This window comes from Perissodus microlepis, chromosome 16 (genome assembly GCF_051167445.1).
Source record: "Perissodus microlepis isolate ML-2025 ecotype Zambia chromosome 16, ASM5116744v1, whole genome shotgun sequence".
In the NCBI taxonomy this organism is placed as follows: domain Eukaryota; kingdom Metazoa; phylum Chordata; class Actinopteri; order Cichliformes; family Cichlidae; genus Perissodus; species Perissodus microlepis.
Genome location: NC_140476.1, coordinates 26,505,806 through 26,526,520, shown reverse-complemented (window position 1 = coordinate 26,526,520; position 20,715 = coordinate 26,505,806). Strand labels below are relative to the sequence as shown.

Sequence of the window (20,715 nt, the reverse complement as noted above, 5' to 3'; positions counted from 1 at the left end):
ACTGATTTGTATTACATTAGACTGCTGATTTATTGTGAATGAATGATATTGTTTTATGATGCATTATACTGCTGAGTTATAAGAAATACTGTTTTCAGAGAGTCATCGCTTTATTTGTCTGATTAGAAAAGAACAGAACATACTGCACAGGAAGCCAAGGTCATAACTTAGGCTCACTGAGAGAGAGAAAGAATGTGGATGTTTAGGTTTTATGACTAGGTGGAGGGGGGCTGAAGCTATAAGTATGTGAGGAACGCTCAGACACTTCGAGATCAGGCGGACACCCTCCCGCGCTCATCTCCCCTCCGGATGGTTTATGCTCATAAAGTGTTGAATTGTATGGAATAAAAGATTGTTGATTGAGCATTTATACACAGAGTATTGTCCTTCCTTTCAAGTTCAAAAGAATTGGGAGAATTTAACAATTGACATTTATATATTTCTCTTTGTTACACTGAAAAACATCTCGTTTTTTGAGAAATCACTTATAGATTGTTGGATGCTTTGTGTTATAATAGTCCAAAAGTGCAAAACAAAATAATAACACTCCAAATAAAACAATTTTTTTCTAAATTTGGTTGTAGAAACTTTACCTCGAATGATTCTGAGTTTCTTGAATATTTGTTTTTGACTGTATGTGTACCGTGCACAGATAGTTCTTTCCATCTGTCCTTGTTGCTGGTAATGACACCAGAGAGGTGCAGCTTCAGTGCCAGCAGATCAATGGCTGTCAGGGAAAAGTCCATCTGTCCATCATCACTGTTCCCATGGCGAACACTACTGTGTCTCTGCACTGACTCCACGGTAACCGAACCGCTTCCTGTTAGACTGAAACAGAGAGAGAGGTGTAAAGCGATGAGAGGGACTGCCTTTTCCACTTTGGATGTATTAATGTATTAAGGAAAATTCCATATTGCATTGATTGAATAAAACCTGGTGAATGAGCAATACTTTTTTTCTACATGGCCAAAAACTTTACATTTCTATGAGAAAAACAATGTTACTTGATTTTGTGCAGTGACGACCTGCCCTCACACACCGATCAACATATGCTGTAGTCGAGGCATTTCCTGTGGACATTTAGCTGATTTAAGGTTGGGACTGTTACTGGTTGTTGTACCAACAAGTTATATTTTACCCTCTTTGCCCACTATGTGGTCTTGAAGAACACCAATTACTATTTGTGTCATGTATCTGTACATCGTGCTATGTACAGGTGTGCATCCATGTCCTGCATGCAACTCTCTCCCTAGTTTCCTGTCAGTTCTCTGTACTAATAAAGATTGTATAATAAAGACAAAAATGGCAAAACAAAAAAAACCCAAATAAATCTTTTTTTTTTTTTTTTTTTTTAAGAAAAGAATAAAGTAGTTGTACAATTGAGTGATTATACTGGGTTTCACAGTTTCTGGTCTAAGACCAGCCTATTTTCAATGATTTTTCATCCAAAATCATCAAGTATGAATAAAAATGACTTTATGCAGTGTTGTAAAAAAATTACAAGTTTGTACAACCAGCTTCTGCAGCAGTAACTTACAGTAATAATTATCTGTATGACTTTATCAGTTTCTCACATTGCTGTTAATGTATTTGAGTCCACTATACTTTATAACATTGCTTTAGTTGACTGAGGTTTGTGGGCATCTGTTTATGCACAGTGCCACCACAGATTTCAATCGGGCTGAGGTCTGGACTTCCAAAGACTTGTTCTGATGTGGATTAAGAGTTTCAGCTGTTATCAAGCCTGTTGCTTCTCTTTTGTTGTGGTTATTCACTGAGGAATCGTTCATGTTAAAAACCTTGTGTCTAATACACAAGTCACTGAACTTACAGCAGTAATAGCAGCAGTACCTGGATCTCCTGTTTCCAGTCTCTCTGGCCTTCCTGTCCTCTTCTATTAGAGGACCAATCACCTTCTCTGTCGTGTCAATCAGTACACTGAAGGTTGGCTCCACAATGAAGTCTATGAAACCTGAATCCCAAGAGAAATGTTAGGATAATAGAAGAAGAGAGAGCAAAATATATAACAAGCGCATCTGTTACGTGTCTGCAGGCTGCATGTTTTCTTTCCCTCTCCTTTTGTTTGCCATTCCCTTAGGTACGCAGACTGCAGGCTGATGTCAATTTGGGGATCTCCAACTAATTAGAGGAGGGAGACCCTGATTGGACGAACCAGGAGGGCACACCTTGATAAGGAGACTCACCTGTGGCTGGGCGTGGCTCTCTTCCCTCCTTTGAATGGTTTGGCATGTGTGTAAAACGCCTCTGCTGTATTTCTTTTGTTTGATGGTTGTAGTGGGAGTAAAGTGGACTAGGTAAGTTTGGGGACCCCATACACTTACTCATGTAGAGTCTTTTTGTTAGCAACACTAGGTAAGCAGGTTGGTGCCACCCATGTAATTTTGAGCTTGTTTTGAGTTGAGGTTTAGGGTCTTTCCCCCCTGTTTTTGTTTTTCTAGGATAATAGCTCAGCTAAGTTTTGGTTTTGTCTTTTTGGTGGGGTTTTTTGGCACAACCTAACTGTCCCTTTCTCCCCCACATTTGTTGTTTGAATTTGGGTTATTTATTTTGTGAGAGCGCTGCCATTAAACTTTTTTTTTTATAACACCTGTACCAGGTTTCCAGAGTTGTTGTGTTATCCCCTCCTGCCCTCGAGGAGACGTAACAGCGTCATTACTAATAATAACTTAATACTGGTTCTTTTTCTTATAATAAATCACTACCAGATAGTAAACATGAGAATAAAGTTTCACCAGCTGTTTGCAAATCCAGCACAAGTTTATGAAGTCCTTTCTCATTGTGACTCTTACCTATCTGAGACTGGGCAATCATGGTAGCTTTACGGTCACAGAGAGGAGAAAACGGGAGCCCAAGTTCAACCTCTTTATCTCCCTGGAAACAATGTAGAAAGTGGGACAATATAACACTGTGTCTTCAAGTACTCAAGTTAACTTTATGGGATTTGCATTCACTTTCTGCTTGAGCCTTAAACAATAAAACACAATGGAGACATCCTCCTCATGGAAACAAGCTAAAATATCTTCATCATTACAACATGGGCAATAGAGTCTTTCAGTGTTTCAGAGTGCTTCAGTGATAACACAAAAATGTATTCTTACTGATACAAGTTGACTGAAATTCGTTGGGTGGACTCAAAAAAGTTAAGTGTTTTATAACAAAACAAACAGCTATGCAGCACCCAGGTCATCTCGCCTGTAACTGTTACAGAGCTCATACAGTTTCTAGTAATAATGTCAATTATGTCGGCTATGACAACTGAAAAAGATTTTATTAATTCTGAATGGCTAATTAGGCTAACATCGCCTTTATTTGTTAATGCAGCAACAATTAGCTAATTTTTGTTTACTGGTTGATTTATTTTTAACAAGAACCAAAGAAATTAAATTGGTCCTTGTGGCAACATGATTTCCCAAATAGATTGAGGCAAGAACAAATAGTAATGCAACTGGCTACTAACACAGGTAAACACAAAATGCTGTTTCTAAATGAAGGTGTTTATTATTGGGGTGGAGGGGAATCCAAAACTCCATGGCTCTTTGTGAAAAAGTGATTTTCCCTCCGCCAGATTATAACAAGATTTACTGTGCCGTATCACAAGTTTGGAGTTCAATTTCTCTAGCCACACCTGTTCTCAATCAATAAATCACTTAAGTAGGACTTGGCTGACAAAGTGGAGCTGACCAAAAGGTAGACATCTGCCACAATCCAAAGAAATTCAGGAACAAATGAGAAACAAAGTCATTGAAATCTCTCAGTCTGGAAAAGGTTATTAAGTAATTTCTAAAGCTGTGGGACTCCACTGAACCACATAAATGGCGAAAACTTGGAATAGTGATGAACCTTCCCAGGAGTGGCCAACCGACAGCAGCAACTTATCCAAGGGGTCACAAAATAGCCCAGAACAACATCCAAAGGCTGCAGGTCTTACTTGTCTCAGTTAAAGTCAGTGTGAACGACTCCAAGATAAGCAAGACACAGGGCAAAAATGGCCTGCATGTCACAGTTCCAAGAAGAAAGACACTGCTGTCCAAAAAGAACACAAAGGCTCATCTCACATTCGCCAGATTCTGCAAAGATGATTGGGCCAAACTTTCCCCACAGCACTGTAAAAGACTCACTGACACATATCGGAAATGCTTGATTGCAGTTGTTGCTGTTAAGGTCGACCCAACCAGTTAAATTAGTTTTAGGTAGCAATCACTTTTTCACGCAGTGATTTTTTTCCCCTTAATAAAAAACACCTCAATTTAGAAACTGCATTTTGTGTTTACTTGTGTTATTGTCTAATATTTACATTTGTTTGACGATCTGAAACATTTAAGTGTAAGAAACATGCAAAAAAAAAAAAAAAAAGGAAATCTGGAAGGGGGCAAACACTTTTTCACATCACTGTATATTAGGAGTCAAGTGAAACTGGTTTACTTGTAAGTCTGGAAAAATTAATTTTGCAGTAGGCATTACAAAGAGAAGGGTATCACAATTCTGTGTTATTATATGGAGAAATCCTGTTTTAAAGAACCTTCTAAATTGTTGCTAAGCCATGATGGGAAAGGTTTACTAAAACACTTTTACAAAGTATACAACCAGTGACAGTGCCTGTGTTACACTGATTTTTAGTGTTTTATTGATTTACAGAGGATGATTCCTTGGCTTGATTTGATAGTTGATTTTAAAGTCCACGAGCATCCTCACAAATGAGAATCCTCACTGACAGATGTTTGTACCTGTCTAAAAAATTCCTCCATCAGACTGTGGGTCCAGCGGTAGTGCAGTGGCCATGCTTTGGCTGGATGGCTGATGTCTGCAGCATGAAGCATCAGAGACAAAACCTTCACTTTGTCTATACTGGAAAGAAAAAGGAAACAAAATCATTTCATTAATATCCATCAATCAAAAAGAAACTATATTACCTTGACTAAAAACTGAGCATCTACATTTTTGGACCTGTAGAAGATCAGTGAAAATGTCTTTTGAGAATGACTTGTGAAGGAAAGAAACTGCTCTGCTACAGCTTCCCATATGTTATGTGAACAGTGCTGTGCCTTTTTGTATTTTGATCATATTGTGCAGACTGTACAGTTCTGCCCGCTGCTGCAGCAACAAAAGCAGAACCAGCGTGTTGACAGGCTGATGACAGCGTCTTACCCCAAAATCCATCCAAGCGTGAGCTGAGAATCACGACAGCTGCCAGCACCCCGTCCATACACACTCAGACACGCTTACACAGAGAGACACACAGATACACATGGACACACCTCCGCAGGTCCAGCAGGACTGACAAACATAGAGGAGATACTGGACTCTGGTACTATTCCTGTGATAGCTCCTACAGGAACGCACAGGGCAATCTGGTCCAGCAGCCTGCAGGAGCTTATGTTGGGCCTTTTCACCACACTCCCACAGATGATCTGGTCGTCTCTGTCAGATAGACTAGCCTTGCACAGTCTGCCGGAAAATCTTTTATGAAACTGCAGAGGAATCTAATTTTACATGTTTGAGTGGGAAAAGTCATTTTTGTGTGAAGAATGAAAAGTATTCGTAGTTCAGAGTATCAGCAGGTTTAGAAATGGTAAATATTAGATTTTTAAGATGAAATTGAAGAACTCTATTTACATAAGAAAGACAGAAAGACATGTTTTCACTTAGAGAATTTTATTAACCTAAAAGGTTCTTAGAAGTCTTACAAAGTTCAGGGTTAAATTAGCCAGAGGCTCGATATAAAACAATGTGGTGACCTGAGACAATAGAAAGCGAACGACAACTTCAAGACACAACGGCCGAAACAACCATCAGTGTACAAGAAGTGGGCCTACTGGAGAAAAACCTTTTCTACACCTCTACAGTGAGCCACTAAAGTGACTACCAGTGAGAGTGAAAAATATTGTTGACTGACATACATCAGCCGGAGCATCTGCAGGCGACCAGCTGTCAGCTTCAAAGCAATGTGCAACAAGCCTTACTTAATCTTTCTAATCTCCAGCTCAGGGCATAAATCTGGTCACAAAAGGAAATCTCTGAGAAAAAGATGAGTTCTCCTATTCACTTTATCAGTCTACAGTCTCAGCTTGATAGTTTAGCAACATATTGAATACAACATGATGTTCATTTTGTAAATTATCAACTTCATCAGAGGGGAAAGGGGGATGAAGGAGAGTATGCCTTACTTCCCAGTGTGACTTCCCAGTGATTGACTGGTACTAGCTACTACACCATGTGTGCCCAGTATGTCTTGGTTACTATGCTCAGCTGGAGGTTTTAAGACGGGACCTCACTAACAAATGGGTGACATGATGGTGGCACCATCTAAGCTATAGTCTATGGCTGTTTGCTAACACAGGAACTAATTTCATGCCATCGACACAGCACCATCTTAAACATAATTAGCTGCTACATCTGTTGCAGTGTTAGCTTTCACAGCTGTAAGCCGACCCTTATCATGAGCTTTCCTCCACCAAACCTAAGCCAACAAATAAGTGATATTTTTCACAGCACGATTTTATAACTAAAGGCTTTCAGGTTTATCGTTTCTTCCAATGACAGACTGCAGACATTCTAAAGTGATATGAGCCAACATTATCTGGAGTCACCAATATGTTGTACAAACTAACCAAAAACATTATCTATAATATCTTATCTGCTAGCAGGACCCTCTCGATTTTATTGGCAATCAAGGCCTCAATTTTGCATGTGGGAGAAATTAAGGATCTGCAAATATCCTGTTTAATAATACAATAAATTGACTTTTTCCAGTTTGCCAGTTACACAACATTTGTGGCCACAGCAGGACATGACATGCTATTTTCACGTGGTGGAAATAAACTGATAGAATGAATCTATTTCTTTTTACTTTTCCATCTGAACTGGAAAAGTTTGGTCACAATGATACATTTATGCAAAATAATATATTTAGTTATTAAATAAAGTTGTGGAAAATATGAAAAGTACACAAAGGCATGGATACATTATGTTTTGTTAACAAAACATAATGTATCATTGGCTATCACTGATCTAATGATAGCCAGTTACAAAGGTCAAATGACACTAATAATGGCTAGAGTTCTGACCTGTGTGTCTGTGTTAGGGCATTCCTCATGGTCTTGATCTGCTGGAAATGACAGGACATGTCTGTTGACATCACCATCTCTATCACCAGAGACCTCAGCTCCCTATGAAAAATAAATAAATAAACAAACACATCCAGTAATCACCAATCAGTTCTCATCAAAGAGCCCACACCTCTGAAAGTTTGTCAACTTGACATTGTCGAGACGCTGTGGGAACTCAACTTCTTTTGGGTTCAAAAAACAAGTCAAGTAAATAATTAAAGTTTAGGATTAGGCATTGATTTTTGGTTAGGGTTGGGTAAACGGCTAGGGAAAGCATTATGTCAATGAGATGTCCCCACAAGGATATGAGTACACACAGTGCGCGTGTGTGTGTGTCTGTGTGTGTGTGTGTGTGTGTGTGTGTGTTCACATATATCATGCCAGGTTGGGGCACTAACCAGACTTCACACTAACACATGAGGATCTGTGTCATCATGTGATGAAAACTCTGTTTCTGAAAACAATACTAGCTGTATAGAAAACACTTTAACCAAGGAAACATATTTAAAATATTTTCAGTCACCTGATTTTTACAGAATCTGCTGGGAATTCTGTAAATATCATCAGAACAGTAAGTATTTTAAAATAGCCCTTTCTTTGTCTCTTAGAGAATGAGTTCTGTACATCAACACAAAGGACACAAAGTGGAGTTTTGTATGTAGTTGTGATGTCAAAGCTCAGGGTAAGGGCATTTAGGTGCATTGAGATGGAAGCACAAACATCAAGAATTGGCAGTAAGGGCAAACCTCCAGTCATCTTTGTTCAGGCTGACCAGGATATTCATGTCTTCTTCAGCCATCAGCCTGTAGGCAGCGCTGACATGATAGTTCTCCAGCACTGACCTGTCATTGTACAGAATGGCCACTTCCGACCTGACAGACAGACACAACATCCAATCAGATATCTTCTGCAGTTTGTATACAGAAGCCGCAACATCAGCAGGTTTCCTGTTGTTCCCCTACTTAAGATTCACATCTATTCTTTTAATATTTTAAACCACAGTTGCTGAAAATTTTGAAAAAATAAGAAGGGTGGGGGGACTCCAGATGAATCCCACTGTGTTTTTCCTAGCGCCTCCTTAAACCTGTCACCATGCTTTTGAATCAAGCATCTGGAACTCTGTTGGATGAATTCACAACTCACCCAATGAACTGGCAGATTCCCATTGTTTTATTATGTAAGATAAAGATGTTTTTCATGAATCTTTAAACACAGGCCTAATTCATATGTTGTGTACAACGTGACAAACTTTATATTGTTAACTTTATATTGTGTTTAGTGTTAAATGTCAAATATCAATTATCTTAAGTTAATTATCTTGAGAAAAACTGTCCCTGTCAAATCAGATCCCCTGATAACCTACATGAAGTGTTACCATCTACATTACCTGGTGTGGATGTGGAAGTTGTTGGTGGTTCCTGTGTGTTCAAAGTCGTGAATTGCTGCGGCAAAAACCATTGCAAGAATTTCCAACTCGCTCAGCCAGTGCTGCACACATACACACACATCATTAGTTAGCTTCTATAGACAACTGTCTTTGCAAGCCATGTGCAGGCAAGCACAGTTGCACAACAAGATTGTGACAAAATGATGTCCACATAGGTGTTTTTGAAAATCTACTTCTGTCTTTGTGTGGGCTAATTTAAGGTTTGGACATCAGCAACGTTTTGGAAAATGAGGACATGCTGTGTGGTCCTAGGAAAGACTGTTTGAGGATTCAGCTTTTAAAAATCTGGTTTAGGTTAACAGCAGTGTAAAGGGATGCCAGAGGTTCCCCACAAAAAGATGTGCACGTGTGTGTGTGTTACCATCAGTCCAGTGTGTAGCATCAGAAAGTGGGCAGTCTGAGTGACATCAGCGGCATGAATAAGGTTGTGGTAGGGGTTCCTGTGTTTGCTGTAACCGTTCTCAAGCGCTTCAACAAACTGCACCAGAGCCTGCACAGGAATCTGAACACAAAACTGTAAGTTAGCACAAGGACTAAATGTACTTTCCTCAGTATTAAGTCTGCCCACCACCAGATTTGAACAAAATTAAACTGCGAGTACCCTGAACCTGTTGATGAGGTCATAGCGGGTCAGAAGGTCGTAGACTAGGAACTTGAGGGCGTGCTCTCCTGTGGCCTCATGGAAGGCAAAGACATCAAAGGACCACTGATCCACCTCCTGAGAAATGCATCAACAAATACCATTTCACATGTAAGGTATGATTACAGCAGGGGGGTGTGACATAAAGCTGGTGAGACCTTAGTGAAATGAAGATTTCTGCCAGTAGAGGGCACTGTCCTGATAATGTTTGCTCAAACAGGAAGGATCTAAAACTCAGATTAATTATCACATTTACTTACACAATTACATTTAAAGCCTCTCATTGGGTCGTGCTTTGCATCATGCAAGAAGCGTGGACTAGAATAATTAAATTTTTTTCTAAGTTTGTAGACAACAGGAAGTGCAGAGGAGGAAACATATCATTAATGTACTAAATCTACATTGTCCTTCACCACAGTGTCTTGCCTTTCTCCGCTTCCTTCATTTATTGTTTATTTCCTCTTTTCTTCATTTTTTTGTCTATATTTCATTTTCATGCCTTCCTTCCTAATAACCTCTTACTATCCAAAGCACTTCTGTTTCCTCCTTTCAGTCACTGTTTTTGGTTTTTCCACCCTTCTTTTCTTTATCTTACTTTCTTTTTTCCCTGGTAAGCTATCCAGGCTGTACCTCGCCTTTTGTCCTTTGACAGCTAGGACATAGGCTCCAACACCCTCCCCCAATCCTGACTTGGACAAGGGGTTAAAAAGGCTGGTTGGCTGGCGGGATGGATGGATGGATGGATGTTTTATTAGCTCCTTTTATTTCCACCTTCCCTTTACAGCTTTTCCTTTTTCCTGTGCTTCCCCTCATCCTCTTCCCAAATCCCACTTTTTCTTCTCTTCCAAATGTCCTCTCTTATCTCCTTTCATTGCTATATCTTTACTTCATTCCTTTCCTCCCAACCAGGTCCTCACTTCCTTCTGTCTCCTTTATCATTACCCCTCTCAGTCTCTCTCTAGTTTCTCCTTTCCTTTTTGCAATTCGTATTTCCTTCCATGCCTTCTTTCCTTTCCTTGTCTTCTTTTCTATCCTACCTATAGCCTTTTCTTCATTCTTTTCTTTCCTACTTCCTGTTCTTCCTCTTGTTTTCCTCTCACTTTCTTCCCCTTTTTGCCTATTTCTTATTTCCCATTCCCAAGTCCTCCCTGACTCATTCACTCATTCATTCCTCTTTTCTTTTCACATTGCCTCCTTTCCATTTCAACTACCTTACTTTTTTACCCTCCTTGTCATTCTCACATTCCTCTTTTCATCATCCTGGATTGCTTTTCCCTGCATTTCCTACCTTCTTACACACTTTCTTACCTCTTACAGTCTTTTTGTCATTCTTTATTTTGTTTCATTTTTTGTTTTTCTCTCCCTTCATTTCCTTTTAAGGCTCTGAACTCAGAACTCTTACTGAAAAGGTTTTATTTTTTTTTCAATTGCTAATCAAACGCAGGTTTAATACAATAAAATGTCACCTGCTGCCAGAGGGAACGCAGCAGTAATTTTTACCTTCAGAGCTGTCAAAGCTGTGGGAGGATAGGTCAGACCAGCCATGTTGGACGTCCGTCTGTACATCCTGTTGTCACACACACACAGATAAAAATATCACGCACTAATTTCACACATTGATACAGGCAGTGGCATGCATATAAACACTCCCCGCACAGACCCCCTCCAGCCACCCTCCTCCACAGTTTGTGACCAGGATGGATTGTTTGTTGTCATGGTAACCGTATTCTAAACACAGACACACACACTCAAACACTCACAGACACACAATGAGCACTGCTTTGGTGCAGCAGATATTTTTTGATTTCATGCGTCATTAAGCTGCAGCAGATGAACTGATACCGTTCTATCACTGCAAGTCATTTACAATATAATAATAGTGGACTTCACAGTTTCCCTATATGATCTCCATCCCCAGCTCTCTTGCAGGCTAACATTGTTACACTTCATGTTGGACCCTTTAATCACATCTGTGGTGGAGTCAGCCGGATGTTCTGCCGTTTATTTTGAAGAAAATCTATGACTGTTCTCTGTTCTGTCTGCAGGTGTTCCAGATTTCTGCTGCAGATAAAAATAACTGAAATGACTAAACATCTGAAAGTGTTCATTTGAAACAATCATTTGACAGAATTCTGCGACGCCTCACTGCTTTTCTGCACATGTATAACAAGTTTTAAGATAAATTAACATATAGAGCACTAGGCTCAGAGGTTAAGAGAAACCTCTGCATGTCAATGCAGTGGCAGGAAATACATTTATGACGTTACTGTAAAGATAAGATACAGTTACATTAAAAAGTATACTTTTCATGTTGTTTATGGTTCTTCAACATTATATAAAAACAATTCACATATCCAAGAAAACTCTTTTGCAGGTGCTGGACTATGGAAGAAAAATGTCAATAGCAAGAAAAGGCTAAAGTCTGCACAGCCCTGTTTTCTCAGCAGTCTTTTATCAATAAAGGTCTGTCATGGCAAGCTTGGGTTCCTGTTTTTAGTTCATTTAAGGGCTGAAAAATGAAGTAAATTCAACATGTCATAAACTGCAGATCTTCTAAATAACCAAAAGTGAGTCAATCCTCATAGACTCACATGTTTAGCTGTAATTGCAAGCACTCTGAAACCCTGCACTGTAACCTATGGCATAACTTGGCATGCACCTCCCTAGAAATGTAACTAAATATTGTGATTGGCCTGTTCAAATTCCTAATGTGCATTTCCTGCTACTTTTTCACAGAAGTTTGTTAATTTATCAGTGACAGAATAAAAATCACTGACTAAATATTGTCATGATCTGAGTGATGTCTGGTGTTTTTCTGTTTGGGTCCTGTGTTCTCCTGTGTCCACCCATGTGCTCTGATTGCTCACCTCCTTCTCTCATCTTCAATCTAACATCTCTGGAAAGAGATGTTAGGGATTATGTAGCCAACTGTTCCATCTCTGCACGCAGTCAGAGTAACTCCCAGCAACCCTCAGGTTTACTCAAACCGCTAGCTACACCTCACAGGCCCTGGTCCCAAGTAGCTTTGGACTTCATTACCAGGCTACCCATCTCCTCCAGGAAGATCATAATCCTCTCCATAATAGACCGGTTCTCAAAGTTCGCTCATTTTGTTGCTCTTGAGAAATTACCCACTGCTACCAAAACCACCCAACTGCTCATTGATCATGTTTCAGGCTCCATGGCATTCCGCTGAAGATCGTTTTGGACAGGGGTCCTCAGTTCACCTCCCAGGTCTGGAAGATCTTCACTGCAGTGGGAGCCAACGTCAGCCTCAGTTCCAGGTTTCACCTGTGGACCGACGGCCTGACCAAGAGGCTCAATCAAGAGTTGGAATTGGCTCCGTTTTGTTATGACACAAAACTCAGCCATCTGGTCCTCACAGTTCCCATGAGTAGAGTACAGAACAACTCACTCACCTTATCTGCTACTGTCTCTCACCTTTCAACGTATCCTTAGGTTACCACCTGCCTGTGTTCCCGGAAGTAGAAGCAGATCTCACTGTTCCTTCCATCTAGCACCACCTGCAGATAGCGCATTTAGGCCCAGAGGCCGTACTCTGAACAGTCGATCAGCACTGCCACTATGCAGATTGCCTCCAAACACCCACTCTCAGATATGAACTAGGACAAAAGATTTGACTAGCCACTAAAGATATTCATCTTAAGGCCATCTCTTGCAAGCTCGCTCCCTGTTTTATTGGATGATATGAGATCGAGATTGTCATCAGCCTTTCAGTGGTTAAACTCAAGCTTCAAGCATCCATGCATATCCATCCCACATTCCACATCTCCCAGGTCATGCCCGTCCACTACAGTCCATTGTGGCTCTTGTTCTCCTGCCAAGCCTCTGATTAAACATACCTGCAGTGCAATCTCCTTGGGGTAGGCAACTCCAGGCCTCAAGTGCCGGTGTCCTTGATGCAACACAGCTGATTTAAATGGCTAAATGACCTCCTCAACATGTCTTGAAGTTCTCCTGGTAATGAACTAATCATTTGATTAAGGTGCGTTAACCCAGGGTGATATCTAAAACCTGCAGGACACCAGCACTCGAGGCCTGAAGTTGCCTACTCCTGCCCTAGACGCTGGGTCATGGTAAAATCCACCAAGTCCTCTTGCAAACTCTTTCCCCAGAAATGCAACTACTCACTGTTCTCAATTGCCTGACCTCCTGCTCACATCACAAACTTGTCTTGTAAAGTATGTGCACACCAATGTGCTGCGCTTTTGTGAAAAATTTATCCTACAGACTTGGAACTACAAGCACACTTGTTGCCAAATAATGATCTGAATGGTCAGATCTGTCAATGCTGGCTGTGTGACAGGCAGGAGTAGGACCTAAACGCAGGACTCAAACACAAAGGGATAACTAAAAGAGGCAGCTTTTATATGTTGTATCAAAATACTCAGATACTAAATTCACAAAAACAAAACCTAACGCTGGAAAATGAAAACACGAAACTGGAAGAAAACTCTGGGAAGTGATGGACACGAGGAGCCCAGGAGAACATACAGCAACATGGACAACACAACAACAAGCAGAGGAAGACAGGGGACTTGAATGCACAAAGAATAATGAGGGGCTAGGAAACAGGAGGAAACACGGCTGGTAGTAATCAGGCACAATGAGACAGGGAGAAGGGAAACTGAACTCACTGAACACAGGACGAGAGACTGTCAAAATAAAACAGGAAAGACACTGAGACGCAGAATAAGAGACAAGGGCTTGACACTGGGACCGGGGGAGAAACAGAAGCAGAGAACAAGACAGAATGAGGACACAGAGAGGATGAGAGACATGACGGACTGGGGAGAACACAGACAAGACCAAGATGACCACAGCATGAAAGGGAGGAGACTAAATGAACACAAATCTAAGAACTAGAAATAGAAATGACAAAACTAGGAAGATATGTAATGTAATATGTCCACATGTTACACACTGAAAGTGTTAAATTTTGAGGAAGAAAACAAAGAAAGAAAGATTCTGGGTTCATCCAAGTCTCACAAGAAGGCAGCAAGAGGGAGAATTTAATGGTTTGATCCAGGATTTGAAGCTGTATCATCATTCACACATATTTCAGGATGTAAGTGGGGAAGTTTGAACTCTTGTTGGCAGAGTTGGAAACAACTTCTGAGGAGGCAGAGAAATCATTTCAGAGAGCCGACTGGCCAGAGTAGTGTCTAGCTGTATGTCTATGGTTAGTATTATTTTACTATTACCATATAATTGTACCTGTGCCTACTTTGAGCGACGAGCACACTTGTTACCACATACAGTGGTCTGATTGGGTCAGATCGGTTATTTTGGAGCTGAGAAATAGCAAGAATCAAGCTTGGTTTGAAAAAATAAATGCTAAAATACTCTATATTCAGTGAAATGATAAGGTCAGTGTGAAAGGTTGCAGTAAGTACAGGTGAGTACAAAAAATATTTTCATGCACAAAATATTTGTGCAAAAGTACAAAAGTCTTTAGTGTCAAACAGCAGGATAAATTGTCATCTGACTGTTTTATCTTCCTTTACCACCTTACTGTTTTTCTTCTCAGATTGCTCTTTCCCTTCCTTTGGTACCTGTCTACATTTCTACAGCCTTTTTTCAATTTTTATTTTGTTTTTGTTTTTTTCTCAATTTCTGTTTAAGGTTCTGAGCTGTGAAAAAATGAGCTCTGACTGAAAAGGTTTTTATTTGTTTTAACTTCTGATCAAATGTCGGTTTAATACAATAAAATGTCACCTCCTGCCAGCGAGACAGCCGCAATCGTTTCTACCTTCAGGGTCAGAATATTCCAGAAAACTCTCTCCAAATGCTGGACTACAAAAGAAAAATGTCAATAGCAAGAAAAAGGCAAAGTGTGCACAGTTCTGTGCTCCTACAATTATTAATAATTACCTGTCATGGTAAGCTGTTTTTAGTTCATTTAGCTCTATGGATAGTTTCCGCCTGCACAATATTATGGTCCCCATTAGAGTCACACAGCAGGATAAAATGGGGTATGCCTTACTGTGTGATTGACGAGTTGCTGCAGTATGAGGGTGAGTGTAGAATTCCTCAGTTTCTAAGTCAGACCCAACATTTATGAAATGTAATCATGTGAATGCCTCAACATTGAATCTGGTCCACATGTACCTGCAAGAGCATTCACAAGGTCCAGCTGTGGAACTGGATTTGAGTCACAGTCAGTGCTGGAACTCATCCCCTGGTGTTCAGGACCTATAAACCAAGCTAGGAAAGCCACTTCACTTTGGAGCTGGCTTTGTGTGCAAAAAGATGATCAGGTTCTAGCGAGGGGCGAGTGCAACTAGAAGATCAGTATTGTCTACAGTGTGGTTGTATGTTGAGGTCTTAACCCTCTCGAGGCAGGCGTTGCCGATTTGCAACAGTTAAAAACTAACAACCTGATTACCCCACATACATTTTTTATGGGTTTTTTTTTACTCAGAAGTACCACTGCAGGACTTGGTTGTGCATTAGCAACAAAAAGTTTAATTTGAGCCTGAGAGGGTTAAGAGTAAAGTAAGATCATTATAAAAAACAAGCAAACACACAAAAACACCCAAGTGGAGAGTACAGTTATCGGAAGTTCATTTGTGGAGAGTGGCATACTGTTCATAGTAATTATTTTTCTGGAAATCAGGGAGGAGGTAAGGGTGGACTGATGGGTCAACCAAACGTGAAAGCCTGAGTCCCTTGCACTTCACGTTGCTAATGGTGAATTTTAATGGCAGCATTGACATTCCAGGCTCTTTTCACATTGCTAGTCTCTTCCTGAGAAAGTATAAAACTTATAGTTATTTACAATTCAACAGTCATTTTTGACTCTGAATTGACTCACTCCTCCCCTGTGACCCTAAATTGGATATGTGGATGAAAACCGATGAATAAATGGGTGGATTGTGGGTTATTATGCTTACATAAAACCAGAATATCAATATATCAGTTGAGAAGTTGCAGCAAATTATTATTATTGTAAAGGTTTGTGAATTGTCCTGCAGGACTCAGTTCATGTTCATAACATGTTTTTTTGTTTGTTTGTTTGTTTTTTGTAACAGTCTTATTATATAAGGAGATAATGGGCAAGGTCAAAGTTACTTCATTATTTTCTAGGTCAGAGCACCTGGGAGGACATACAGGAAAAAAGTGAGTCAGTATATAAATTCGTTCCAAGCTCTGCAGCCATTTTAATCCTTGAATAGGTCTGTTAACAGCTAATGGAGTGTGAAGCAGAGGTACTTAGAGTTGTCTGCAGTTTTATACACACTGAACAATGATTTAAAATGAGATTTACAAAGCTTAACTAATGCCTGCTATGTTTAATGGCCATTAGCAGCAGTTAGAGTGAGAATCTCATTGCTGGTGCAGTTGCGAAGACACTTTCTCTATTCATGAGCATTTATTTTGAATTCACAAAACCTGAATGCAGGCTTTTGGAGAAATTATGGGACTGAAACAATTTGTGAATTTCTTTTCTTCACACTACCACTCCGTGCAGTATTTCTAGCATGCTTATTAGTGAATACAAGCTTTCTGTTTAGCTGATCAGAGCAACATTTACCTCTCTACAAATATCCCAGCCTGCACTGCATGAACAATGCTCCTGAATCTTGGCTTCTCTTCAGGGCGACGCTTGGCCACACCCATCTTCCTGCTGAAGGTGCACGCCAGCCAGTCACGCACCTCGCTTGGCACCGACTCCGCCTGCAAGTCACTGAGCTCATCTTCAGTGTCCAGCAGGCGCCTGCAGAGAGAAACAGTCACATTTTTGGCAACTGCTGATAAAGCTTTATTTTCTATACAGCCATTCATTCAACAGCCTGCTCAGGCTCACCTGGTCTCATCGGTGTAAACAGCATCCAGCATGGCAGCTGCAAGCTCCAAGTGCCTCCGGAGTTCCTGCAGGTCCACCATACCACGGTCCATCTGCTCCAAGACCGCCTTCAGCCTGACAGCACAAACAAATATACAGTGCATTACACTAATTGAGCAAACACAGTAGAAGAACAAGTAAATGATGCAAAAGCTACAGACTGTGTAGTATTTGTTTTCCTTTTTTTCCACTCTTTTTTAACAATTTGACACTGTTGTCAGTTATTCAGAAGTTGGAAGCCCAGTGTTAAAGGGCTAGGTAACATTTAAAATCCTGTCAGGACCACTTTATTTGAAAGGAGATTGTTGTCTATATCTGCAGTAACTCATATTTGTCTGTACAGTTCTGTTCTGTATTTCCATGTGCATACACTGAAAGATAAAAGGTAAAAAGAATGCAACAAAGGCCCCTAACACAGCAGAGCAGGCATCAGTTAGAAAACATATGGCATTAATTAACGGCTGGCTGGAGGGAATCTGGGTTGCGAAGCAGCTTGCAGAGGCAGCAGTATCTGTATGGAAGGTGAAGCATCTTAAATATGAGAGAGTAGAATAAATTGAAGAATGTCAGCCTGGGCATCAGCTGATCTGATGGAACTGCAGGCTGAGCTTTACTGTCCAGCCTGACAGAACTAAAGTTATGCTCAATTTTCTGTTAGATGCAGTTTAGTCACAAACACAACAAGCACTTTTAATTCCGTTATATGGCATTGATTTTATACTTTAATATAGTCAGGTATCTTCTTTTTCTTCATGGCTGCTGTGGATATCATCCCTCATATTTACAGCTTGTATTAATGTAGTTTGTGCTGCAGAACTGTCAAAGTACTCTTGCCTCTTTTCAAGTATTTTTGCTTTTTTGTTTCCCTCAGTGTCAACTTGAGTTATTTTTATCACTGTGGAGCTAAATTTGTCAGCTAGGAGGTAGTTTTCAGTATGTCTGTTCTCAGCTGAAATCAGAAATTATGTGTCATCATGACTTTTTTTTTTTTTTTAAATACCCAATCATTCAGGCCTAGTTCCAAAGTGTCTCAGTGAAAGGTGTGGTACTTCTCTTTGTTCAGGGTGCAGATGTCCAGCTGCAATTACCATGTTTCTCTATATGTTTGATTCTGGAATTGTTTCCCCTTCTCCTCCCTGAGTCTGGTTCTACTAGCGATTTCTTATTATCAGGATGTCCTGAAAACTCCCTGAAAAGAACTTAAGTTAATCCAAAATGCTGCAGCAAGAGTACTGACAGGGACTAGAAAGAGAGAGCAGATTTCTTCTATATTGGCTTCTCTTCATAGGCTCCATATTAAATCCAGAATCAAATTGAAAATCCTGTTCAAGGTCTTAAATAATCAGGCCACATCTTATCTTAATGACCTTATAGTACCATATCACCCCATTACAGCACTTCGCTCTCGCACTGCAGGCTTACTTGTTGTTCCTAGATTATTTATAAGTAGTATGCAAGTCAGTGCCTCTAGCTTTCAGGCCCCTCTTTTGTGGAACCAGCTTCCAGTTTGGATTCAAGAGACAGACACTATCTCTACTTTTAAGATTTGGTTTAAAAAAATGTTGATATGTCCTTTTTGATAAAGTTTATAGTTATTGTTGGACCAGGTGACCCTAAATCCTCCCTTAGTTATGCTGCAATAAGTTTAGGCTGCTGAGGGATTCCTGTGAAGCACTGAGCGTTTCTTCTTCAGAATCAGAATCAGAATACTTTATTATTCCCGAAGGAAATTATAGGTTACAGCAGGCAGCACACTAATAGCGCATGCACACTTACAAAGTGCTTCATTCACCTTTTTCACTCACCGTGTGTTTTATATATGAAGGGCCAGGAGTGACACTAGTCTGTATTTGATTATCAGTTAGTATTAATCTCTGGTTTCTTCCACAGCATATCTTTAATCCCGTCTACCATCCCATCACCCCCAATTGGTTGCAGCAGATGGCCGCCCCTCCTTGAGCCTGGGTCTACCGGAGGTTTCTTTCTGTTAAAAGGGAATTTTTCTTTCCTGCTGTCACCAAGGGCATGAACATAGCGGGCTGTGTGATAGTTAGGATTCTTTCTAAAACTATAGGATCTTTACCTTACAATATAAAGCCCCTGGAGGTGATTGTAGTTGTTAATTGGTGTCATTTAAACAAAACTTAATCAAAATGAATTGAACTGTATGCCATAAATCAGAGTGAATTTTGTTTGTGGTGTCAGATATGTAGTTCCTACATTATAACAGTATTGTGAATGATACAGAATGACTTTCGCTAATAAACTGTCTGTTAACGTGAAGTGCATCACTCAAAACCCGTGTAACGCTCCGTCTGCTTTACTATACTAAATACTGTACTTCACTGGATTTAAATGTACATATAATGTATATGTGTATGATATCCTTCACCTCACAACATCAGTGATATGCTTTTAGTCTGCCTGCAGTCTTCACACACCTGCTAACTGGTGGATTTTCATTCTTAGCACCCACACAGCTGCTGTCCTGTTCACACCACAGAACCAGAACATGAAAATCTGCTTCCTCCAGATGGACACATGACACGCTGCCTCCTGTCAGTCAGCTGACACCCACAGAAAACGACTGGAGTCTCCTCCAGGAAATAAACACGCTGCCTTGTAGAGTGCATCTTCCTTGCGTCTTTGCCAGCCAACAGCGCCCTTATGCCAGTTTGAAAAGTTCTCAGATGGGATGACCTATGACTTACTTTTAAATGATGAAATCAGATTAAGTTACATATTACAAACTAATGGCTTCATTGAAACAGAGTTTGTACAAACTGTTTGAGTCATTAGAGGTTAATTATAAGCATTTATAAGCACTTATAAGCTCTCCAGGCTTCATGAAAGACAATTAGTGCTCTTGTTTGGATGTTGTCTGCCTTTTCTTCTATTTTCTGTCAAGAGAAGTGGTTCAGTAATGTTGACGTCCTGTCTCTGGGGAGGCCAATCCATGACTGATACTGTTCTAATGTGTGGTTTTCTATCCAGTTATGCTTTTACTCCACTGGCAGTAGTTGATACTAATCATCAAGTTTTCCAGATGGTATTGCCTGGTGGATCAAAATCTACTATTCTGCATTCATAATTCCAAGTTTTGACAGCCACCTTTCCACTGAGATCTGATGAGCCTTTGGCAATCAGTAGATCAACTGAAAGGCCAGGCCAGATGCATCTGTCGGGTCGTGTATTAGGTCTTTGCCCAAGGACATGACTCTCAGATACAGTTCATTTGCTGTAGATTTGCTGTAGTTTTTTTAGGCCTGCTACTTCAAATCAAATCAAATCAATTTATTTATATAGCACTTTTCACAGGATAAAAACCACAAAGTTCTTCACAGTAATATAAAACAGAAATACATTAAATACATTAATAATCAAACATACAGCACAAATCTAATTAAAAGCCAATCTAAATAAATGAGTCTTAAGCTGCTTTTTAAAAGAATAAATACAATCAAGGCAACGTAATGATGGAGGGAGAGCATTCCACAACCTGGGGGCCACCGCTCTAAAAGATCTATCACCTCTGGTCTTAAAACGAGTTTGTGGGACTAACAACAGCCTTTGATTAGATGATCTCAGACTGCGAGAGGGAACGTGGGGTTCTAAAAGATCAGAAATGTAG

General features: G+C 40.2%; 1 protein-coding gene across 1 annotated transcript in view; it reads right to left on the bottom strand.

Annotated features, from left to right (window-relative positions):
- The window catches only part of LOC146371045 (dual specificity calcium/calmodulin-dependent 3',5'-cyclic nucleotide phosphodiesterase 1A-like), a 42,838-nt gene that overhangs the window by 4,241 nt on the left and 17,882 nt on the right, over positions 1-20,715 (bottom strand). Inside the window, exons 3-14 of the mRNA XM_084954676.1 lie at positions 17,046-17,159; positions 16,773-16,955; positions 10,715-10,781; positions 9,176-9,292; positions 8,936-9,076; positions 8,515-8,615; positions 7,874-7,999; positions 7,086-7,187; positions 4,746-4,866; positions 2,811-2,892; positions 1,852-1,972; positions 644-828 (exon numbers count right to left, since the gene is read on the bottom strand). Coding sequence (XP_084810802.1) covers positions 644-828; positions 1,852-1,972; positions 2,811-2,892; positions 4,746-4,866; positions 7,086-7,187; positions 7,874-7,999; positions 8,515-8,615; positions 8,936-9,076; positions 9,176-9,292; positions 10,715-10,781; positions 16,773-16,955; positions 17,046-17,159 — 1,460 coding nt within the window. The remainder of the gene's footprint in view (positions 1-643; positions 829-1,851; positions 1,973-2,810; positions 2,893-4,745; positions 4,867-7,085; positions 7,188-7,873; positions 8,000-8,514; positions 8,616-8,935; positions 9,077-9,175; positions 9,293-10,714; positions 10,782-16,772; positions 16,956-17,045; positions 17,160-20,715) is intronic.